At 37.9% G+C, this 17,133-nt stretch overlaps 1 protein-coding gene across 2 annotated transcripts in view; it reads left to right on the forward strand.

The window, feature by feature from the left end:
* LOC306874670 (serine/threonine-protein kinase MARK1-like) overlaps nt 1-17,133 on the forward strand; it is a 45,704-nt gene continuing 28,571 nt past the window's right edge. For both annotated transcript variants that reach the window (XM_079424876.1, XM_079424877.1), the window contains exons 1-3: nt 1-296; nt 12,153-12,356; nt 14,046-14,099. In XM_079424876.1, coding sequence (XP_079281002.1) covers nt 246-296; nt 12,153-12,356; nt 14,046-14,099 — 309 coding nt within the window. In that variant the 5' untranslated portion in view covers nt 1-245. The remainder of the gene's footprint in view (nt 297-12,152; nt 12,357-14,045; nt 14,100-17,133) is intronic.

A 17,133-nucleotide genomic window follows, 5' to 3' on the forward strand; every position in this document is an offset into this window, starting at 1 on the left:
GCGCACTCTCGTCCTGTCCGCGCATCTGCAGCGTCGCGTCGCTCCGTCTCTCTCTCTCTCTCTCTGTCGCTCGCGGCTGACGCGGGCCGCTCCTGGATATGTGCATGTTATAAAGCCGCCGCATCGTAGGTCGAAGGCCAGGAGACATGCCGGTGTGACTGGGCTCGGATATCCGTATCTTCCGCGCTATCTTGGCTAAGCCCGGCTCCGCGGCTGTGCTGGAGCGAGCGGCCTGTAAACACAAGATGTCGACCAGAACGCCATTGCCCACCGTTAACGAGCGCGACGCCGAGAATGTAAGTCAAAGATACACTGTATCGCTCCGCTTTAACATTCACGATGATCACGCGTTTGTTCTCGTGTGCGGTCTCGCGGACGCGGACACGAGCTGGTAATGATTTCACGAGCCGGATTGCTTGAGCGTGTACTCGTTTTGTCTTCTGAGGTTTGATAATCGTGTCCAGTGTTGATTTAAAGCTATTATTAGAGTTATATTTGTTTGTGTAACTGTATGGATTGCTCAGGTGCGTCTGTGCTGTTGACCAATGCAACACTGATGATCTGCTCCTCATCAAATCTGATTGATTTCCCATCATCATCATCATCATCAGACTCACTGCGAGCTCATGCTCCAGCGTCCCGGCACCACTTTTCTTAATGTAACTACATTATAATTAATATGTGACCCTGCACCACAAAACCAGTCATAAGGGTACTTTTGTTTTGCAATTGAGATTGCTACCAAACCTGGAAGCTGAATAAATCATCTTTCCATTGATGTATGGTTTATGTTAGGACAATATTTGAAAATCTGGAATCTGAGGGTGCAAAAAAACAAACAAAATATTGAGAAAATCACCTTTAAAGTTGTCCAAATGAAGTTCTTAGCAATGCATATTACTAATCAAATATTAAGCTTTGATAAATTCACGGTAGGAATCGTAATCTTAATATCCTAATGAATTTTGGCATTTAAAATGTATAACTTTGACCAATACAGTGTATTGTTGGCTATTGCTACACACATACCTGTGCTACTGATGGGACACACATATAATAAGCTCAGTAGGCCTACTTTAGAGTTTATTTTTATTTTTCCACTGACAAAGCTGTTGGTAGATATTTGGACTGACACAAGGGGAAGTTAAAGAAATACTGTACGTAAAAATGATATTTTCCTCCCCTCCCCACACTGCGTTCACACTGGGTTTATAGCGATCTGGATTTTAGCGTGGATTTAACTGGGTGGGGCTACTCGGTGAATGCCCTGTCGCTTTCCTCCGCTGTTTAGGACAACTTAAGAAGGAAGTGACGAGAGTTTTTATTGCTTTGTCACTTCAGGTTTGGCTGTCTTTAGCTTATCTTTCTGTGAAACACACAAGCGGAAGTCAGAAATGAAAGTTTGTGCACTACTCTGTCTGCTTTTCTGTAAGCGACACCTACTGTCACAAAACGAGTTTGCATTTTCATTCGGCCTGTTTTTCTGCACTGGTAAGGACATGCTTTCTCTCTGAGAAACACAAAAGGAGACTTTTTAACAATCTTAGTACTTAGTAGACCAAATAATCACCATAAATGTTCACAGTGTTCTCAGAAGCCTTTCTTTTTTTTGCTGTAATTGAGTGAAAAATTTCCACTTCGTTTGATTTTAAAATGCTGTTGGGCCTTCCAGAAATATCAGTCTATCATGAGATAAATGTGATTTGAAGGTATGAGGAAATGCAGTGCGGTTTTGGGATTTTTGCATTTTGTCAAAAAGCTTGATTCATAGAGGCAATAATCATTGCCAGCACAATGATCTTGATCGGTAAGTTGAAGACAGGAGGCCGTATAAAGCTCCTGTGGGTTTAATGTCATCTCAGGTTATAGGCCTGCAGAGCTCTGCTTATGTAAAGGATTCCTGTACTTGTGTTAAAATCCTCCAGTGATGCAGCAGACACTGTCAGGATCAGGTCTGCGGCCTGTGGGAGAGTCTTTATGGTCACACGGGGCGGTTGACTCCATGTAATTACAGGCTGTGATTAATGAAATGCTCAGAGGTCGTCTGGGTGTGGGTCATTAATTTATGCAGAATCAGTGGAGGAAACATCTAGAGATCGCTGTCATTGGCTCTGAACATCTCACCATATCAGTACTGCTATCGCAATTCAATTCAAAGAGTTGCTGATCATGGTTTTTAGTGAAGGATTCTTACACTTTCACATCTTCCGTGTCTTTGGACTTTAGTTTTTTTGTGGAGCACAAAAGATATTTTGAGAAATGCCTGAAAAGTGTTCTTCAAAATATCATCTTTGTGTTCCACAGAAGAAGAGTGATACAGGTTTGGAACGACACGAGGTAAATGATGACAGAATAATTTCTTTAAATGCATTATAGGTGTTGCAGACTGCCAGGTTTTCTCATGATATGAGCTCTATAAACCTGAAGAAGAGTTTGAAGTAATCATTAGATATTGATTGGCTGTTATTGCTTGGTTTGCATTCACTCTTGCCTGTTGTCATCGGGCTTGAAGTCGCTGATATGTGGATGAGAGGAGGGACTGTTTGCTGCAGTGTGTCCTGACAGAGGTCAAAGGGTTATGGATATCAGTGCACTCCTCTCTGTTAAAATCAATGCAGCTGTCAAACTGTAAGACGCTCGCACCCCCTCCATCGCAGCTGCCTTACTGTCTGTGTGTGAACAGAAGCACAGGAAGCCCAAGTGGTCCCCGTAATTGAAGAACAGAGTTATTTTGGAAATGAACCAGTGTTGTTTGAATTGCTTGAACAATTACTTGACTTTTTGGTCATTTTCGGTTGAATACATGCTGCTTTCACGGTTTATAAAACATGCAATATGTTTCAAATGATTGTTCGTATAGGCCTATAGCCTATAAATACACTACCTTAGGGACAAGACAAAGTGATGTAGTTGTTGTGGGGGGGGGGGATAGGATTGAACAGCATTGGCAGCAGCAATGGTTGTCCCCTCTACCATGTTTAAAGTTTATGGGCATCAAAATGATCTCTGAGTTTCCCAGTAGTAAATACGACTTGAGAGGCATTCACGTCTAATTTCTGATTAGGAAACTTGTATTTATGATAATTCTGATAGCACGTGAAGGCAGCATAAGAATAAGGGATGGTAGGAAAACATAGTGCTTTTAAAAACATTTCCCCCCTTCAAGCCAAACGTACTATTTTAGACAGCAGTTTAAATCCTGTGTAGATAGCGAATGTGTTTTTGACTGCCTCAGTGTGTTTTGTGACGCTGAGGTGAAATAGCAGAGCAATTTGATAATACTAGCCCAAAAATAATAGGCCGCCTAATAATAATTATAATAATGATGATAATGATAATAATAGGTTAATGAGCCTAATATGGTCTTGACTATCGACAAAGACATCTGCTATCGTCGATACACGATACTATCGTCTATCGGCACAACCCTAGACAAGCTAAATAAAAATTAGACCCCATTTACACATCCACTTGTGATCGGTTTGACAAAAACAAATCTTAAAGGAACACTCCACTTTTTTTGGAAATAGGCTAATTTTCCAACTCCCCTAGAGTTAAACAGTTGAGTTTTACCGTTTTTGAATCCATTCAGCCGATCTCCGGGTCTGGCGGTAGCACTTTTAGCTTAGCTTAGATCATTGAATCCTATTAGACCGTTAGCATCTCCGATAATTTCAATAATTAAAATGAAAAGTTGCGATTTTCTAGGCCGATATGGCTAGGAACTATACTCTCGTTCCGGCGTAATAATCAAAGTGCGGCACGATGACGCTTTTGAATCGAAACAATAGACCATTCATCAATAGACATCATTTAATGTCTTTTTGGAGATGGTCCGAAATGAAAGCAAAGGCGAGATATTAAAGCTCCCTTCATGACATCCAGGGAGCTTATGACGTTTGACGTAATCGGGCGACACTTCACCACTTTTTTTTATTTGTAATTTTTGTTATAAAAAATTATGGCCATTTGACTTGTGTCCTGTGTTTCCCATATATTGAGTTATTTGTGGCAGCCTGTCACAATATCAAAACTGACCGCCACAAATAGATTTTCCCAAAGGCTTATAGGCTACTTCGTTGAATAAACTGAGCACTGCACGTTTCAAAATTAAAATGCAGCGCAAGTGTGTTTATATGAATGTATCTTTGAAAAGAACTGACCATCTTCAGAAAAGCTTTGATGCATTTTCATTTCGTCTTTCCTGTAATGCCTGACAAAGGAGCGTTTGTGAGCGCGGTGTTTATTTGATTACAGCCGTTACAGAGGAAAGCGCTATATCTCCTGCTACAACAGCGCCTCCTGCTGGCAGAGAATGAATTGGCAAATCTGTGGGAAGCACTGGTGTCTGTCAGCAAACATAAACAAAAAGCATCCTTCAGAAATGTTTTGAGCCATGAATTAGGCTACTATCGTGTGCCCTGCATTTCTCAAACTCTCTTTTATGAGATAAAGAGGGGAAAAAAAGAAAATCGGACCAAAAAATCAGCATCATATATCGGCCATCGGCTGCCCTGATGTCTAAATATCGGCATCAGCCAGAGAAAAACACTTTTCGGTCGACCTCTCTTGCTGACACTTAAATTAATTGTTTTGCCACTTTTGCTCTTGTTATTAATGTATTTTGAATGCAAAGAGCACTTTATTTGTTCCAAAATATGAAGTTTTGTAATAACCAGTTGTTCTGGTCCGGATCTTTGACACTGATGTAAATTCAGATTTGCACCTATGAATGTAGACTTTTGAGCAGCCCTGGTGTAAATGTTGCTGTTGCATTACAGAAAGCAGTGATGCATGAAATTGAGTGTTTTTTTTCCATTTGTGTACTTGCTTGTAGAATGTTTCAACAACAGAGTATGGAAGTGAAAGTGATGCAGGGATCGAACAGAGCCATCACCATCAAATCAAATGTGATTCAGGGTGCTTTAGAGGGTTCTTGCAGACGCGCATTGGAAGGATTTCACTTTTACAGCAGTTGTGTAACAGTGGAAGGGCTGCGAGAGAAGGGAGTGCTGTAAAGGACAAGTGTGTGTGTGTGTGTGTGTGTGTGTGTGTGTGCACGGGGGGGAAGTGTTTATGGAGATCGTACCTTGTCGGAATGTTTTTGTCCTGGCAGTGTGTTCATTGTCATGCTAAAGCAGGAATGCCGATGCTGCTGTGTCATGAAAGTCTGGAAAACCGCAGCTGTTTCATCTCTTCAGGGTTCACTATTTATCTGTTGCTTCTGATCAAATTTGAGCTGTTCTAAAACCAAGTGAGCTGCCTGGATGCCTTCTAAGGGGCCTCTCAAACATTTGTGTTTTTGAGACGCAGTGCAGCAGAATGGAACTGAATGCAGTTCTTTTTAAAAGTTTTAAAACTTCTTTTACTTGACATGGTGACTTAATGAAGTGCTCATGGTGCAAGATGAGTAACAGCAGTCAATATAATGATGATCTCAAACTGAACGTACTGAATGGTTATGCTATTACATAACCTGTCTACAAATACAAATATTAGGTCGATATAATTGGAGCTACCTGTATCAGTGTTTATATTTAATCAACATTGGCGTCATCGTAATTTGCAGATATGTTTTTATATAGGCCTAGTTTATACGTTTATATATTTATGTTTTTGGGAAGTCACACCGCATGCCTTGTGATTTAAAAAATGTCATTTATTTTCGTCTTTTGACTTAACCACATGACTTTGTCTGTGAACATGTTTGTTTTCTTTAAAATAAAGTTTTGTTAAAATATTATTTTGGTATAATTTAAAGGAGTCATATGATGATGCTAAAAATACAAATATTTGGTGTAATGCAGTGCGTTTATGCGGTTTAAGGTTCAAAACACATTATTTTCCACATACCGTACATTATTGTATCTCCGCTCTGCCTCTCCTTTCTGAAACGCTATGATTTTTACAAAGCTTATCGTTCTGAAAAGTGCGGTGTGTTCTGATTGGTCACCTCAAGCGTGTGATGCCCCTTACCATATTTGGACACAGCCAACGTCTCCACGACATTGCGGCGTTTACATTTTAGGCGGTGTTTTGCAACTCTTCCAGCACAGAGACATGGGGGCGTGTTTCAATGAGGCGTTTTAGGATGCGTGCTTGAGTTTGAACTTTTAGAACGAATAGGCTCTAGTCTCTTTGGGTTTGAGACTTTAATCTTTACGACTTTATGGATCTTATGTATGCACGAACAGCTTGTAACACTCCAAAGAGAAAGGAAAACATGAAATCACGTCATATGACTCCTTTAATAAAAATAGGATGAAAGCGCATAACTAATAATTCAGAAAGCAGTAGGCTATTTTACACAATTATTCAGTTTTGCCTGTATAGCCTTCTTCAAGTGCAAAATGTGGTCCTGGCCAGCATTGCGTATCATGTGAGTATCATTGGATACCTCGCTGAGTCACCAGATGCACTGAATGCTGATTGTCAAGGCCTGGATTGGGCTTTCTGCCATTGTGCTCAAAATGCAAGATAATGTGGATCCTAGTTTCGTTTCTTGAGGCTTCAGGCGTGACTTATTGAGAAAATCACATGGCCTGAATGCAGGTGTGGTGGCAAGTTTTAGGAGTCCAGCCAGATTTAGTTGAAAATTTGGCGTTTGCTCAGGAAGATGTAACAAGGATGACACCAGCTCTACTGAAAATGGTCATATTTCAGTTATTTTGGTTTGTGTCGGAGCGCCAGATTCCTCTCTGGCATGAGGCTGTGTTTCTTCAAAGCTCCACATGTTCTAATAGCTTCTTTGAGTATAAATGTGCTTTAGCTTTTTGTAATACTGAATTCTGCTTGCATTGATGTCAAGAATAGTTTTCTATTCAAGGCAAGGCAGAACTCACCAATTGTCCTTGTTTAGGACCTTATTTGACTGCTAAGCTAGAAAATAAATGTCCATAAAAGAAAGTTATGTCTTTATACCCAGGAATGGCATGTTGTGGCAGCCAGCATGCATGAACAAAACCACTTTAAAGCAGGAAATGATGTCATAGAGAGGACCCAGAAGACCTGCAAGATTGTGTGTCAAGATCAATAAGTCTCTTAAAGATAACTTGATCTTTTTATGAAAAGGAAAGGTTATACGATGTCATGTGGTGTCAGTTCCCTGAAAGCTTAATGATATTCATCAATTAAAAAAATTCTAGCTTGAAAATATAGCCTATTTAAAGTCTTAACTGTGAAAATGCAGTATCCAAACGCAAATGGTTGTAATTAATGAGCACTTTGGAATAGAGACGTGAGGTTGGTCAAAAGATAAGTGAAAGCCATTTTAAATGCAAATGGGGCATTCCACAGAATTGCATTCTTAAGATATAATCAGACAGCATTAATATAGCAACAAATTATTTTGAACTCTAAAAACATACCAATACTATGCATTTCATCAATAGAACATTAAAAAAAGTCAATTAAATATTATTTTAAATAAATAAAATTTATGCTAAAAGATTTTTGGCCTGTCCCTCACTATGATTTTTCTTTTTCAGCAGGACTTTTAATTTGCAAAATTATATAAAATCTCATTTGCGTATTGTTCTAAATACAGTCTCGTTGTTAAGCAATGGTTTTGGCACAATTATGCATTTTTTCTATAAAATATTAATTGTTATTGGCGTTTGAAGTTCGTATCACAAATTGAGGTTGCTGTGAGATTTTTAGCTGCTATACCAAAAAAGACACCCAAACTTTCGATTGATTTGATGCATTTTCCTGTCTCAAATTTTTTAAATCGCTGTTGCAATATTGCTTATATCACAAAATATACCACCAAAAGCCCTATTTGGATGGGACTAGTTTATCTAAACTATGTTTGAGTTTTGATTCTTATCACCTGACATCTGCGAGTTTCGTGTATGGGTCTGTTTTGTACATCTGGGTGTTGCAGAGATCGCGCGCACTGTATGCGTGACTGCGTATAGTCGTTCGGATTGATTACCATATATAACCACAGTTTTACTACAGATACCATTGTGAAGCTATATGCTAGCAAATAGCAAAACCATGGTTGATGTGTGGTTACTTTAGTTTTTTTTGTAGTAAAACCATATTTAATTTTCGTAAAGATACATATGTAATTAAAACATGATGTAATCGAGTGCAGAAATGAACGTGAGTAATCTTACCTGAGGCTGATTTTACAGTAGCCAGTCTTAACAGTTTAACGTTACGTGATCTGGCTCGTGATTTTTATTGTTGTTTTTCTTTGCCAAGAGGCAAACATTTAAAAAATGTGCACGGTAAAAGCGTCTATGGCAATTAACGTTGGTCAAAACACACAAGCAAACGCACTGTGAAAGAAATGTTATCGGCAATCACAGACGTTCGTATTCGGACAGGATTAGTTTTATCACTGAGTTTTGCCTGTTGTAGTTATTGTCTAGCCTAAGTTTTGTAATATGACGCTCGACACTGCCCTCTAGGGGGAGGAGCCTGCTAAAAGGTTCCAAATTCCAAACTTTGAGTTTTGAGTGTTTAGGCTTTCGAATGATATCAAATTTAGGATAATTACTCAAATATGTAATCGGGATAAACAGGTTAAAAGTCTTCAAAAACATGCATTCATGTTGTATGTAAAATATCTTAGTACTTTTTACTTGACATTAAATTAAACTTGATGAATGAAACCATATGTAACCTTAAACATTAGTGGAATAATGTTGGAAATCATACCAAAGAAAATATTTTTGACTTTACTCTTGCAGTTAAAAATAAAAAAATTGCCTAGAAAAGTAATTTGGTGCTGAAATATTCAGTAAAATTGAACAAAATTCTAAATGTTGATGCTTTTAAGCCCTCCATGAGGCTGGACTCAGACCATCGTTACTGTAAACAGGCATGAGTTCAAGTTAACATTATACCACAGATGTTGCTGATAAAGCTAACATGCATTGAACACGTGACCGTCGTGCCCTTAAACTAACCTTCATTGTAAAGACGGCGTATTGACCAGGGTAAATGGATGAGACTTTTATTGGGTTACCTTAATGTTGTTGTGTGCCACGAGGAACAATAGAGGAGACACGGTGATGGTAAGACCACTAGAGAAGGTCTTTTCTCTGGTGATGGACGTTGTTCCATTTTATTGTGTTATATAGCACAGGTCATCCTCCGTTCACCAGAGTCACAGGACTTTACTGTACAAGTGATTCACAACAGGCTCTTCCATTCACTGAGGTCTGGACACAACGGTCTTGAAAGTCCTACCATTGTGTTTCTTTGTCAGGGAAATGTACTCTCTTGTAGTTTGTGTTAGGGATGGGTGAGAGACTCTAGCTGTTTAGCGTCTTGTAGTTAATGAATTAGTTTTAAAGCCAGTTTGAAAGTCAGCATGGAAATGGAAATTCACCTAGTTTGCAAATACAAGTTCTAGATCTTATTGTGAACAATTCATCCATGTGTTTCAGATTTTTGGACCTTGTAATTAGGATTGCAAAAAAGGTGGAAAATTTCCAGTGAATTTCGGAAACATTCCAGAAATTTTTTAACTTTTTTTTTTTTGGAATCTTCCAGGGATTTTTGGAACGTTTCCAGAAATTTACCGGAAAATGTCCACCCCTTTGCAACCCTACTTGTAATATGTAATCAAAATCTCATAACTGGATCTTTCGACTTTTCTGGTGAGATCTGTCACTATGAACATTTCATTGTGACATCAAACGGTACAACATTTCTAACCCGTTTAATATCTTACTGTTCATACTGGTTTGTACAAAGTTAACGTGATTGTGGTAAAAGCAGTCTACTGTTGCTAAATTCTCTTACAGTAATGCCCAAAAACATGTGATTCCAAATTAATTTCAATTTATGATCAAATTTCTAGTTCACATTTTAAAAGTTTTGTGCAAGTTACTTAGTCTGTTTATTGGTTGAATATCTATTAGCTACTAATATTATTTCACGTTAACGATACATATCATGAACTTTTTTTTTTTCTTTAAATAAGGTCTTTATAATTCTTGTCACCAGTGTCAATATCACAAAAAAAATGCTAGCTTTAAATTTAAAAAAGCTCACTGAAGACAAGTAACGAGTCAGCAATTAAATAAGAAACTAATTACAAAAAACTACAGTAGAACAAATAAGAAATGCCACATGCATTCTATAAAGTAATCAAATATATAAAAACACTGCATATTCTTCACTGTGTGTGAATTAAATATATACACCTTATTGAAGATACAAAAGTGATTTAGTCAAGAGCAGTGAGATTTTCTCTCTTTTGTTGTTTGATTAGCATGAATGGCAGGCAGCAGGAATATTAGACTGCTGTCACTTTAAGAGCTGCCTGGATCCAATATACTGTTACACAGTTTGACACGCACGCACAAGTGTGTGTATTTAACCGTTTAAAGCCTATAAAGCAGCAAAAATAGCTTCGCTCAATACTCCCGCGCTCCATGAGCACCGTCTCTCAGACAAGCGCGCGCATACAAATGTTGCTGATTGCATTTCAAGTTTTCGTGATGGAGACAATAGTTGAAAATCTCTACCGATCGACAAATTTCTACCAGTTAATCATGTCTACCGAGTATATCGCCCACCCCTAACTCTTGTTTAGTGGATGAGACCCATTATTTTACTGCTAAGGATTCATCGTTTCTTCTCTCATAATGAGCAATACGTTTAAAGTCAAATAATATTTATTGGATGCAGGAAGTCATTTTCAACAAGGCTTTTCCATTCTTATGTAGCTTAAAACCAATCATATTGTTTCATGATGTTCAAAATGAGGGCTTTCATGATGGCCAAAGCAGATCAGGCTTCCTGGCGTAGACACAGTCTCAGATAAACGAAGCTCCACTCCTGTGGTCCCAGCGCTCCTCTGGTAATGGATTCTGATATAAGTGCTCTCAGTGCTTCAGGCTGAAGGTCTCCGCTCACTTTATCCAGTAGCTTCTGTATATTTGACCACCAGATTTCTACTGCGGTCTAGCTGAAGTTAACTAGCTCCAGTGCTTTCGCCACATTGATGTAATTGTTTGACTGAGCTCAAAAAGTGCTAGGGAGGCCTTAAGGGAGTCTTGTACTGTGACACTCATTTAGGGTCAGGTTCATGTCATGCACATAGGACTAATGGGTGTGTGTGTGTGTTCAGAAACAGCCAAACTGAGATCAAATAGAATGCAGGGGTCTTGATACACTTTTACAAGTTAAACCATTTTTAATGTGATGTGTTATCTTTAAAAAATGCTCATGGCGTGAGATGCTGAAAAAAAAAATGGGGACAGAATAATACCGATTCCTACAATTGAAATGTTTTACTGTAATTGTCTTTTTTGTTGTTGTTGTTGAAGGTGATGAGTTTGTTACAAATGTTCTGCTTTAATGGATGATAGTGTGATGTTATTCTTTAAAGCGGATGAATTGTATGCCCCCGGGGTCTTCTGATTGGTCCACTGTTATGGAACTGATATTGTTTAGAGGCGCTGCATGTAAAAGTGGATTTTCTTTTAAATTAAACTCCCAGCATTCATGTGCGAGATGCTGCAAAAGATGCAAGAAGTGAACGCAGTGGTCATGCACCTCTGTATAGCGCCTGTTTACATAGAAAAGCAATTAAGAAGTAGCGCATTGAAATGTACAAGTTACACCAGAACGTAATTCTAATGGAATGCTTAAAAAGAAGAAAAACCTTTATTATATTACACATTTGGCACAAATTTCTATAAACAAATAGGTATTACTCTCACACCATTTAAAAGTGAATGCAGTCTGCCCTGTTACGGTCCAACCTGTGGTTTCAATCATTTTTCATATTATTTTGAGATTTTGTAATGCAGTTTTAGTAGACAAAAACTTAATCAAATCAAAATAAAATATATTTATACATGCATATATTTACAGATAGATTTGATTTACTTCCCAGCAATAACACAAAGACAATAGTGTTGATATGAAATCCACAATTGAAATGAGATGTTATCTAAATAATTTCAAATATCATGTCAATGTTATTTTTTAAATAATAGTTTAATTATATCAACACTTTTTTTGTAGTTTTGAAAATTAATTAGGAAATTATAGGAGTATAGAAAGGTTGAGTTGGGAGTGCTTTTCTTTTTAAATGTCAATTTTTTGAAAACGTTACACTGCAAGATTTTTTTTTGTTTGCGTGTAATTTGAATTGACCACCCTTTCCTTTCGTCTCTCAGCACACGTCTGTCGATGGCTACACGGACACACCAGCACCACCCACGAAATCAGCCAGTCGACAGAGTCTCCCGCGCTGCCGCAACTCGGTGGCGTCCATCACAGACGAACAACCTCACATCGGGAACTACAGACTCCTCAAAACCATCGGCAAAGGGAACTTTGCTAAAGTCAAACTTGCCCGCCATGTTTTAACGGGAAGAGAGGTGAGCAGATACATATTGTTTTATATACTAGTTCTGTCAAACGATTAATCTCATCCAAAATAAAAGTTTTTGTTTACATGATATATGTGTACTCTGTATATATAAATACACACACATACAGTATATATTTAGAAAATATTTACATGAATTCCAGCATTAGAAATGGTCTTGACGCTTCATTTTTCATAGATACATATTGTGATTATTTTGCAAATAAAACCTTCAAATAATAACACTGCAGTCCTTAGGAATGCATGTAGATTCAAAGACATCGGTGTGAAAGTTGTACAGGCTGTGCATTTCCATTTACAAATTACTTCTCAAACCTAACTCAGAAATAGGGGGGTGCGATATATATTGTCTGCGATTAATATCCTAATTGTTGTTTTAACGATGTGCAATTTGACTGAGTATTTTGCAAAAACAAAACCCCTACGCAGTGCATTACGTGATGAAGTCTAGTGGGTTAAACAGTGCACGTGTGCACTTAGTGTGTTCTTTCACAGTCTATTAAAATGCATTAAGAAAGATTACAACATTCAAGATATGGGGGCAGAAGATGTACATTTATATCATTTCATATAGTTCAAATCACACGAAGAGTGCCAATTTGTCTTCAAAAATAAGCATGATTACAAATGTGATACTGATTTTATACAGCAGTTCAATGAACAATGTTAAGAAACTTGCGTTTTAGACACAATATTGCCTGTTTTTGCTCTATTTCTCCAACCAAAAATAAATCCAAACGGCCACCACAGAACAGTTTTGCATCTCAACATGACCGTGTTTAGTTCCTGAATGAATCAACTGTTTAAATGATTCGGTTCAGTCGCAATGACTCACTTATTAATAGTGATTTGCTGCCACCTACTGGCGGATTTAATTTAACATTTAAAGTAGCTTTTCATTTTTAAAATATCAGTATTTAATGTTTTGTTTCAAATATTAAAACATTATGCATTTGTAACTGCAGGTTAAAGCACTCCATGTCCCTCTGAACTGCATTAAAACATATGTAAGTACATCTAAATGCCACTTCAGATGCAACTTCTGCAAAGATTCACTGCGTTGATACTGGTTTCATTTGTTTGGTAAAAGCCGTAATGTCTTATTCTTCTAGTTGACTGATTAAATGGAACAATTTGACTCAAAAGCTGCACATTTTTAGAAGAAATGGCTTTGTTAAAGGTTAAAATGCCAATTTAAACTTAATTTTTTTTATTTCTGTTCACTGATGTGAACTGACCACACAGAATATGAAGAATATCAAACACTGCAGCTGTCCACGGTAGTCAGATATCAGCACAATAACACACTCGGAAAAACATTATCGTTATCGAAAAAATCCCCCAAAATATAGAGATATTATTAAACATATCACATTATACATTTATCCTGTTTAACTGTCAGTTCTCCCTCATTCAGGGAAGCGTAAGAGATTTATTTTGCGTTTTAAAATAAAGACATTAGCTTGTGCTGGAAACAGCATGCATTATTTACCAGCCTGTACGTCAGAACATGCATGCAGGACCAACAGAAACGCCAGATTATGTAAGAAATGGAGCCGTTTTGCTCTGGCGCGGGGAGGGATGACGACGTGGATGCCCCGTAGCCGTTAGATGTTTAGATGTATTTATAGGCATCTATAAATATACACGTTACCCAGTAACACTATTTGTTTTTCAGGTAGCGGTGAAGATCATTGATAAAACACAGCTCAACCCCACAAGTCTACAGAAGGTGAGCCCTCAAATGTCTTGACTGAGACGGTTTTATATTGGGTGTTTTTTTTGCTTAATTGTGATGGTTATTTCACAATGTGACATCTTAATTATGTTAAAAATGTCTAATTTTTTGTCAGTAAATACATGTTTGTGACGTTCTTCGCACATTTTTGACTTTCACCCAGTTGCCTGTTTTTTAAGACATACACTAGCACATTAGAAACATTTGTTGTGAGATTTTTGTTCTCAGTATCTTTGTAGACACACAAATAATTTAATAACTTTTAATTTGATTTATTCCTCAAAATCTTTAGTGCTCTAAACTCTCAGTAAGGTTTTGTTTGTGTGCGTTATGCATTTGACCAAGGGTTTTCGAGATGCATGTTTGATCACAAAAAACATGGTCGTTATGTTACTGCTGAACTAACGCAAACCTCCGAGGATGTTTTCCTAGACTAAGAATCCAGTTCAGTGTAGTAAAATTGCAACGCCTCACTCAGAAACACACATTGTTAGCATGTTTAACATTTTCGTTGGTATTGTTAGCATGTGTGTGTTCTTAACCGCATTTTCCTAGGCATTTTAACATGTTGCTAACATGTTTAGCATGTTTATAGGCATTGTTAGCATGTTGCTAGCATGTTTTAGCAAGTTTAATATGCACTTAGGCATTGTTAGCATGTTGCTAGCTTGTTTAATGGTCCTATGCATTGTAAGCCTGTCATTATCGTGTTTTTTCAGTGTAGTAAACAGTAGTAAAATTGCAACACCTCACTCAGAAACGCACATTGTTAGCATGTTTAACATTTTCTTTGGTATTGTTAGCATGATGCTAGCATGTTTGTTTTCTTAACCGCATTTTAGCATGTTGCTAACACGTTTAGCATGTTTATAGGCATTGTTAGCATGTTGCTAGCATGTTTAGCAAGTTTAATATGCACTTAGGCGTTGCTAGCTTGTTTAATGTTCCTATGCATTGTTAGCCTGTCATTATCGTGTTTTTTCAGTGTAGTAAAATTGCAACACCTCACTCAGAAACACACATTGTTAGCATGTTCGTAGGTATTGTTAGCATGTTGCTAGCATGTTTGTTCTTAACCGCATTTTCCTAGGCATTTTAACGTGTTGCTAACATGTTTAGCATGTTTGTAGGCGTTGTTGGCATGTTGCTAACAATTTAAGCATGTTTAATATGCACTTATGTGCTGTTAGTATGTTGCTAGCTTGTTTAATGTTCCTATGCATTGTTAGCCTGTCATTATCGTGTTTTTTCAGTGTAGTAAAAAGTAGTAAAATTGCAACACCTCACTCAGAAACACACATTGTTAGCATGTTTAACATTTTATTTGGTATTGTTAGCATGTTTGTGTTCTTAACCGCATTTGCCTAGGCAGTTTAACATGTTGATAACATGCTTAGCATGTTTATAGGCATTTTTAGCATCTTGCTAAAGTGTTGTAGCAAGTTGCTGGCATGTTTAATGTTCTTATGGATTGTTAGCCTGTCATTATCCTGTTTTTTTGTGTTACTAGTATGTTTTAGCTTGTTACAGGGCATTGTTAGCACGTTGCCACCATTTTTATCACACTGCTGACATGTTTTAGCATGTCCATCGATGGACAGAGAGAGAACTGTCAGGTAGATCAAATGTTCCCAATCCAACATAAATATCTGTTGAACTGGATGATAATAGCAGTGAATAAAAGGCTTGCCTTTTTGTCTTGGAGCAGAAAATGTCAGAGAGGCTGTTTCTTGGCTTTTATAAGCAGCGATGACCTTAAAGGGAATGACGCAGCCTCTTGTGATGAGAACAACATCAAAGCTCATGCAAGTCAATTAGTCTACAGCGGAGCAAACCTCAGTCTTGGTGTCCACTGAACATTTTAAAGCAACATTCACGTCCTTTCTCTCCTTGCAGTACAGTGGGTGATTTCCAAAATCCCAAAGCTGTCATAAAGTGATGTTAGCCGATGACTGGCTCACTCAGAGGCTCATTTTTAGGCAATGTTGACGCGTGAAGCGTGACATTTTCTTCATACCGTTTCCATTAGTGGGCTACTATTAAATACCCCATTAAATGCTTTGTCAAGCATAGATTTCATAAATTTAAGAGAAAATCGAGAACCGCTGATTTGATGGATTTTTTTTTTTTTTGCGAAAAAAAATGAATAGTTTTCCCTCCCCCATCTTTTGTTGTTCATTAAGAGCAGTTCAGGGTTTTGAAATCCCAAGTGAGTCTTGAATAAATTGGAGGCGCGATCCTAAAATGGTCACAAATAGCGAAGTTACATTCGTTAAACGACCTTTGCTTGTACACGTCACTAACACCATTCGATGAAAGGCCGTTAATGAAGGGATTGCATTGATCAGTTTGCTTCGGAACGACTTTCAACCTCAATGACGTTTGGTATTCGCTCTCCATGCTTTAACACCTCTGTGAGAATACAACATTGTTAAATAACGTCATTTTATATGTTGATGTAGCTCAACTGGTAGATCATGACACTGGCAATGCCAAGGTCATGTGACTCTTCCCAGAAGACACATTCATTTGAAAATGAGTCTACTATACATTGTTTTGGAGAAGTATCTTCCAAGTGAATGAATGTGAAGTTCTGTTTCCGTACGGTCAATTATCATCTCATTTGAATATTTTAATGAGGCTTGTCCTCTATTGTTTGATTGATGTGCACATTAGCATTGCGTGAACAGATGGACAGTGAGGTTGTCAGTGAAACCTGCACTGATCTCTCTTGCCTCACGTATCGACAGCAAGATTAATGACTTCATGTTGAGGTTCACGCACACACACAATGTCAGAGTTTGTCTGTAAATACGGTTGGTTTACCTCCTCCCCCAACAGGGATCATCCAGTTACTTCATCACATTGTTAATCGCCTGACGTCATAACTGAATCCTCTTCCAGTACATTTATTCATCCAGAATCAGTATTCAACAATGAAATAACAGCTGCATGCTGGTTCTGCTGCAATCTTACCCTGCACAGAGCGATCAGGGTTATTTCCTCAGTTGTGGAAACCTCTGCATGC

The sequence above is a fragment of the Barbus barbus genome, assembly GCF_936440315.1.
Source record: "Barbus barbus genome assembly, chromosome: 9".
Classification (NCBI taxonomy): domain Eukaryota; kingdom Metazoa; phylum Chordata; class Actinopteri; order Cypriniformes; family Cyprinidae; genus Barbus; species Barbus barbus.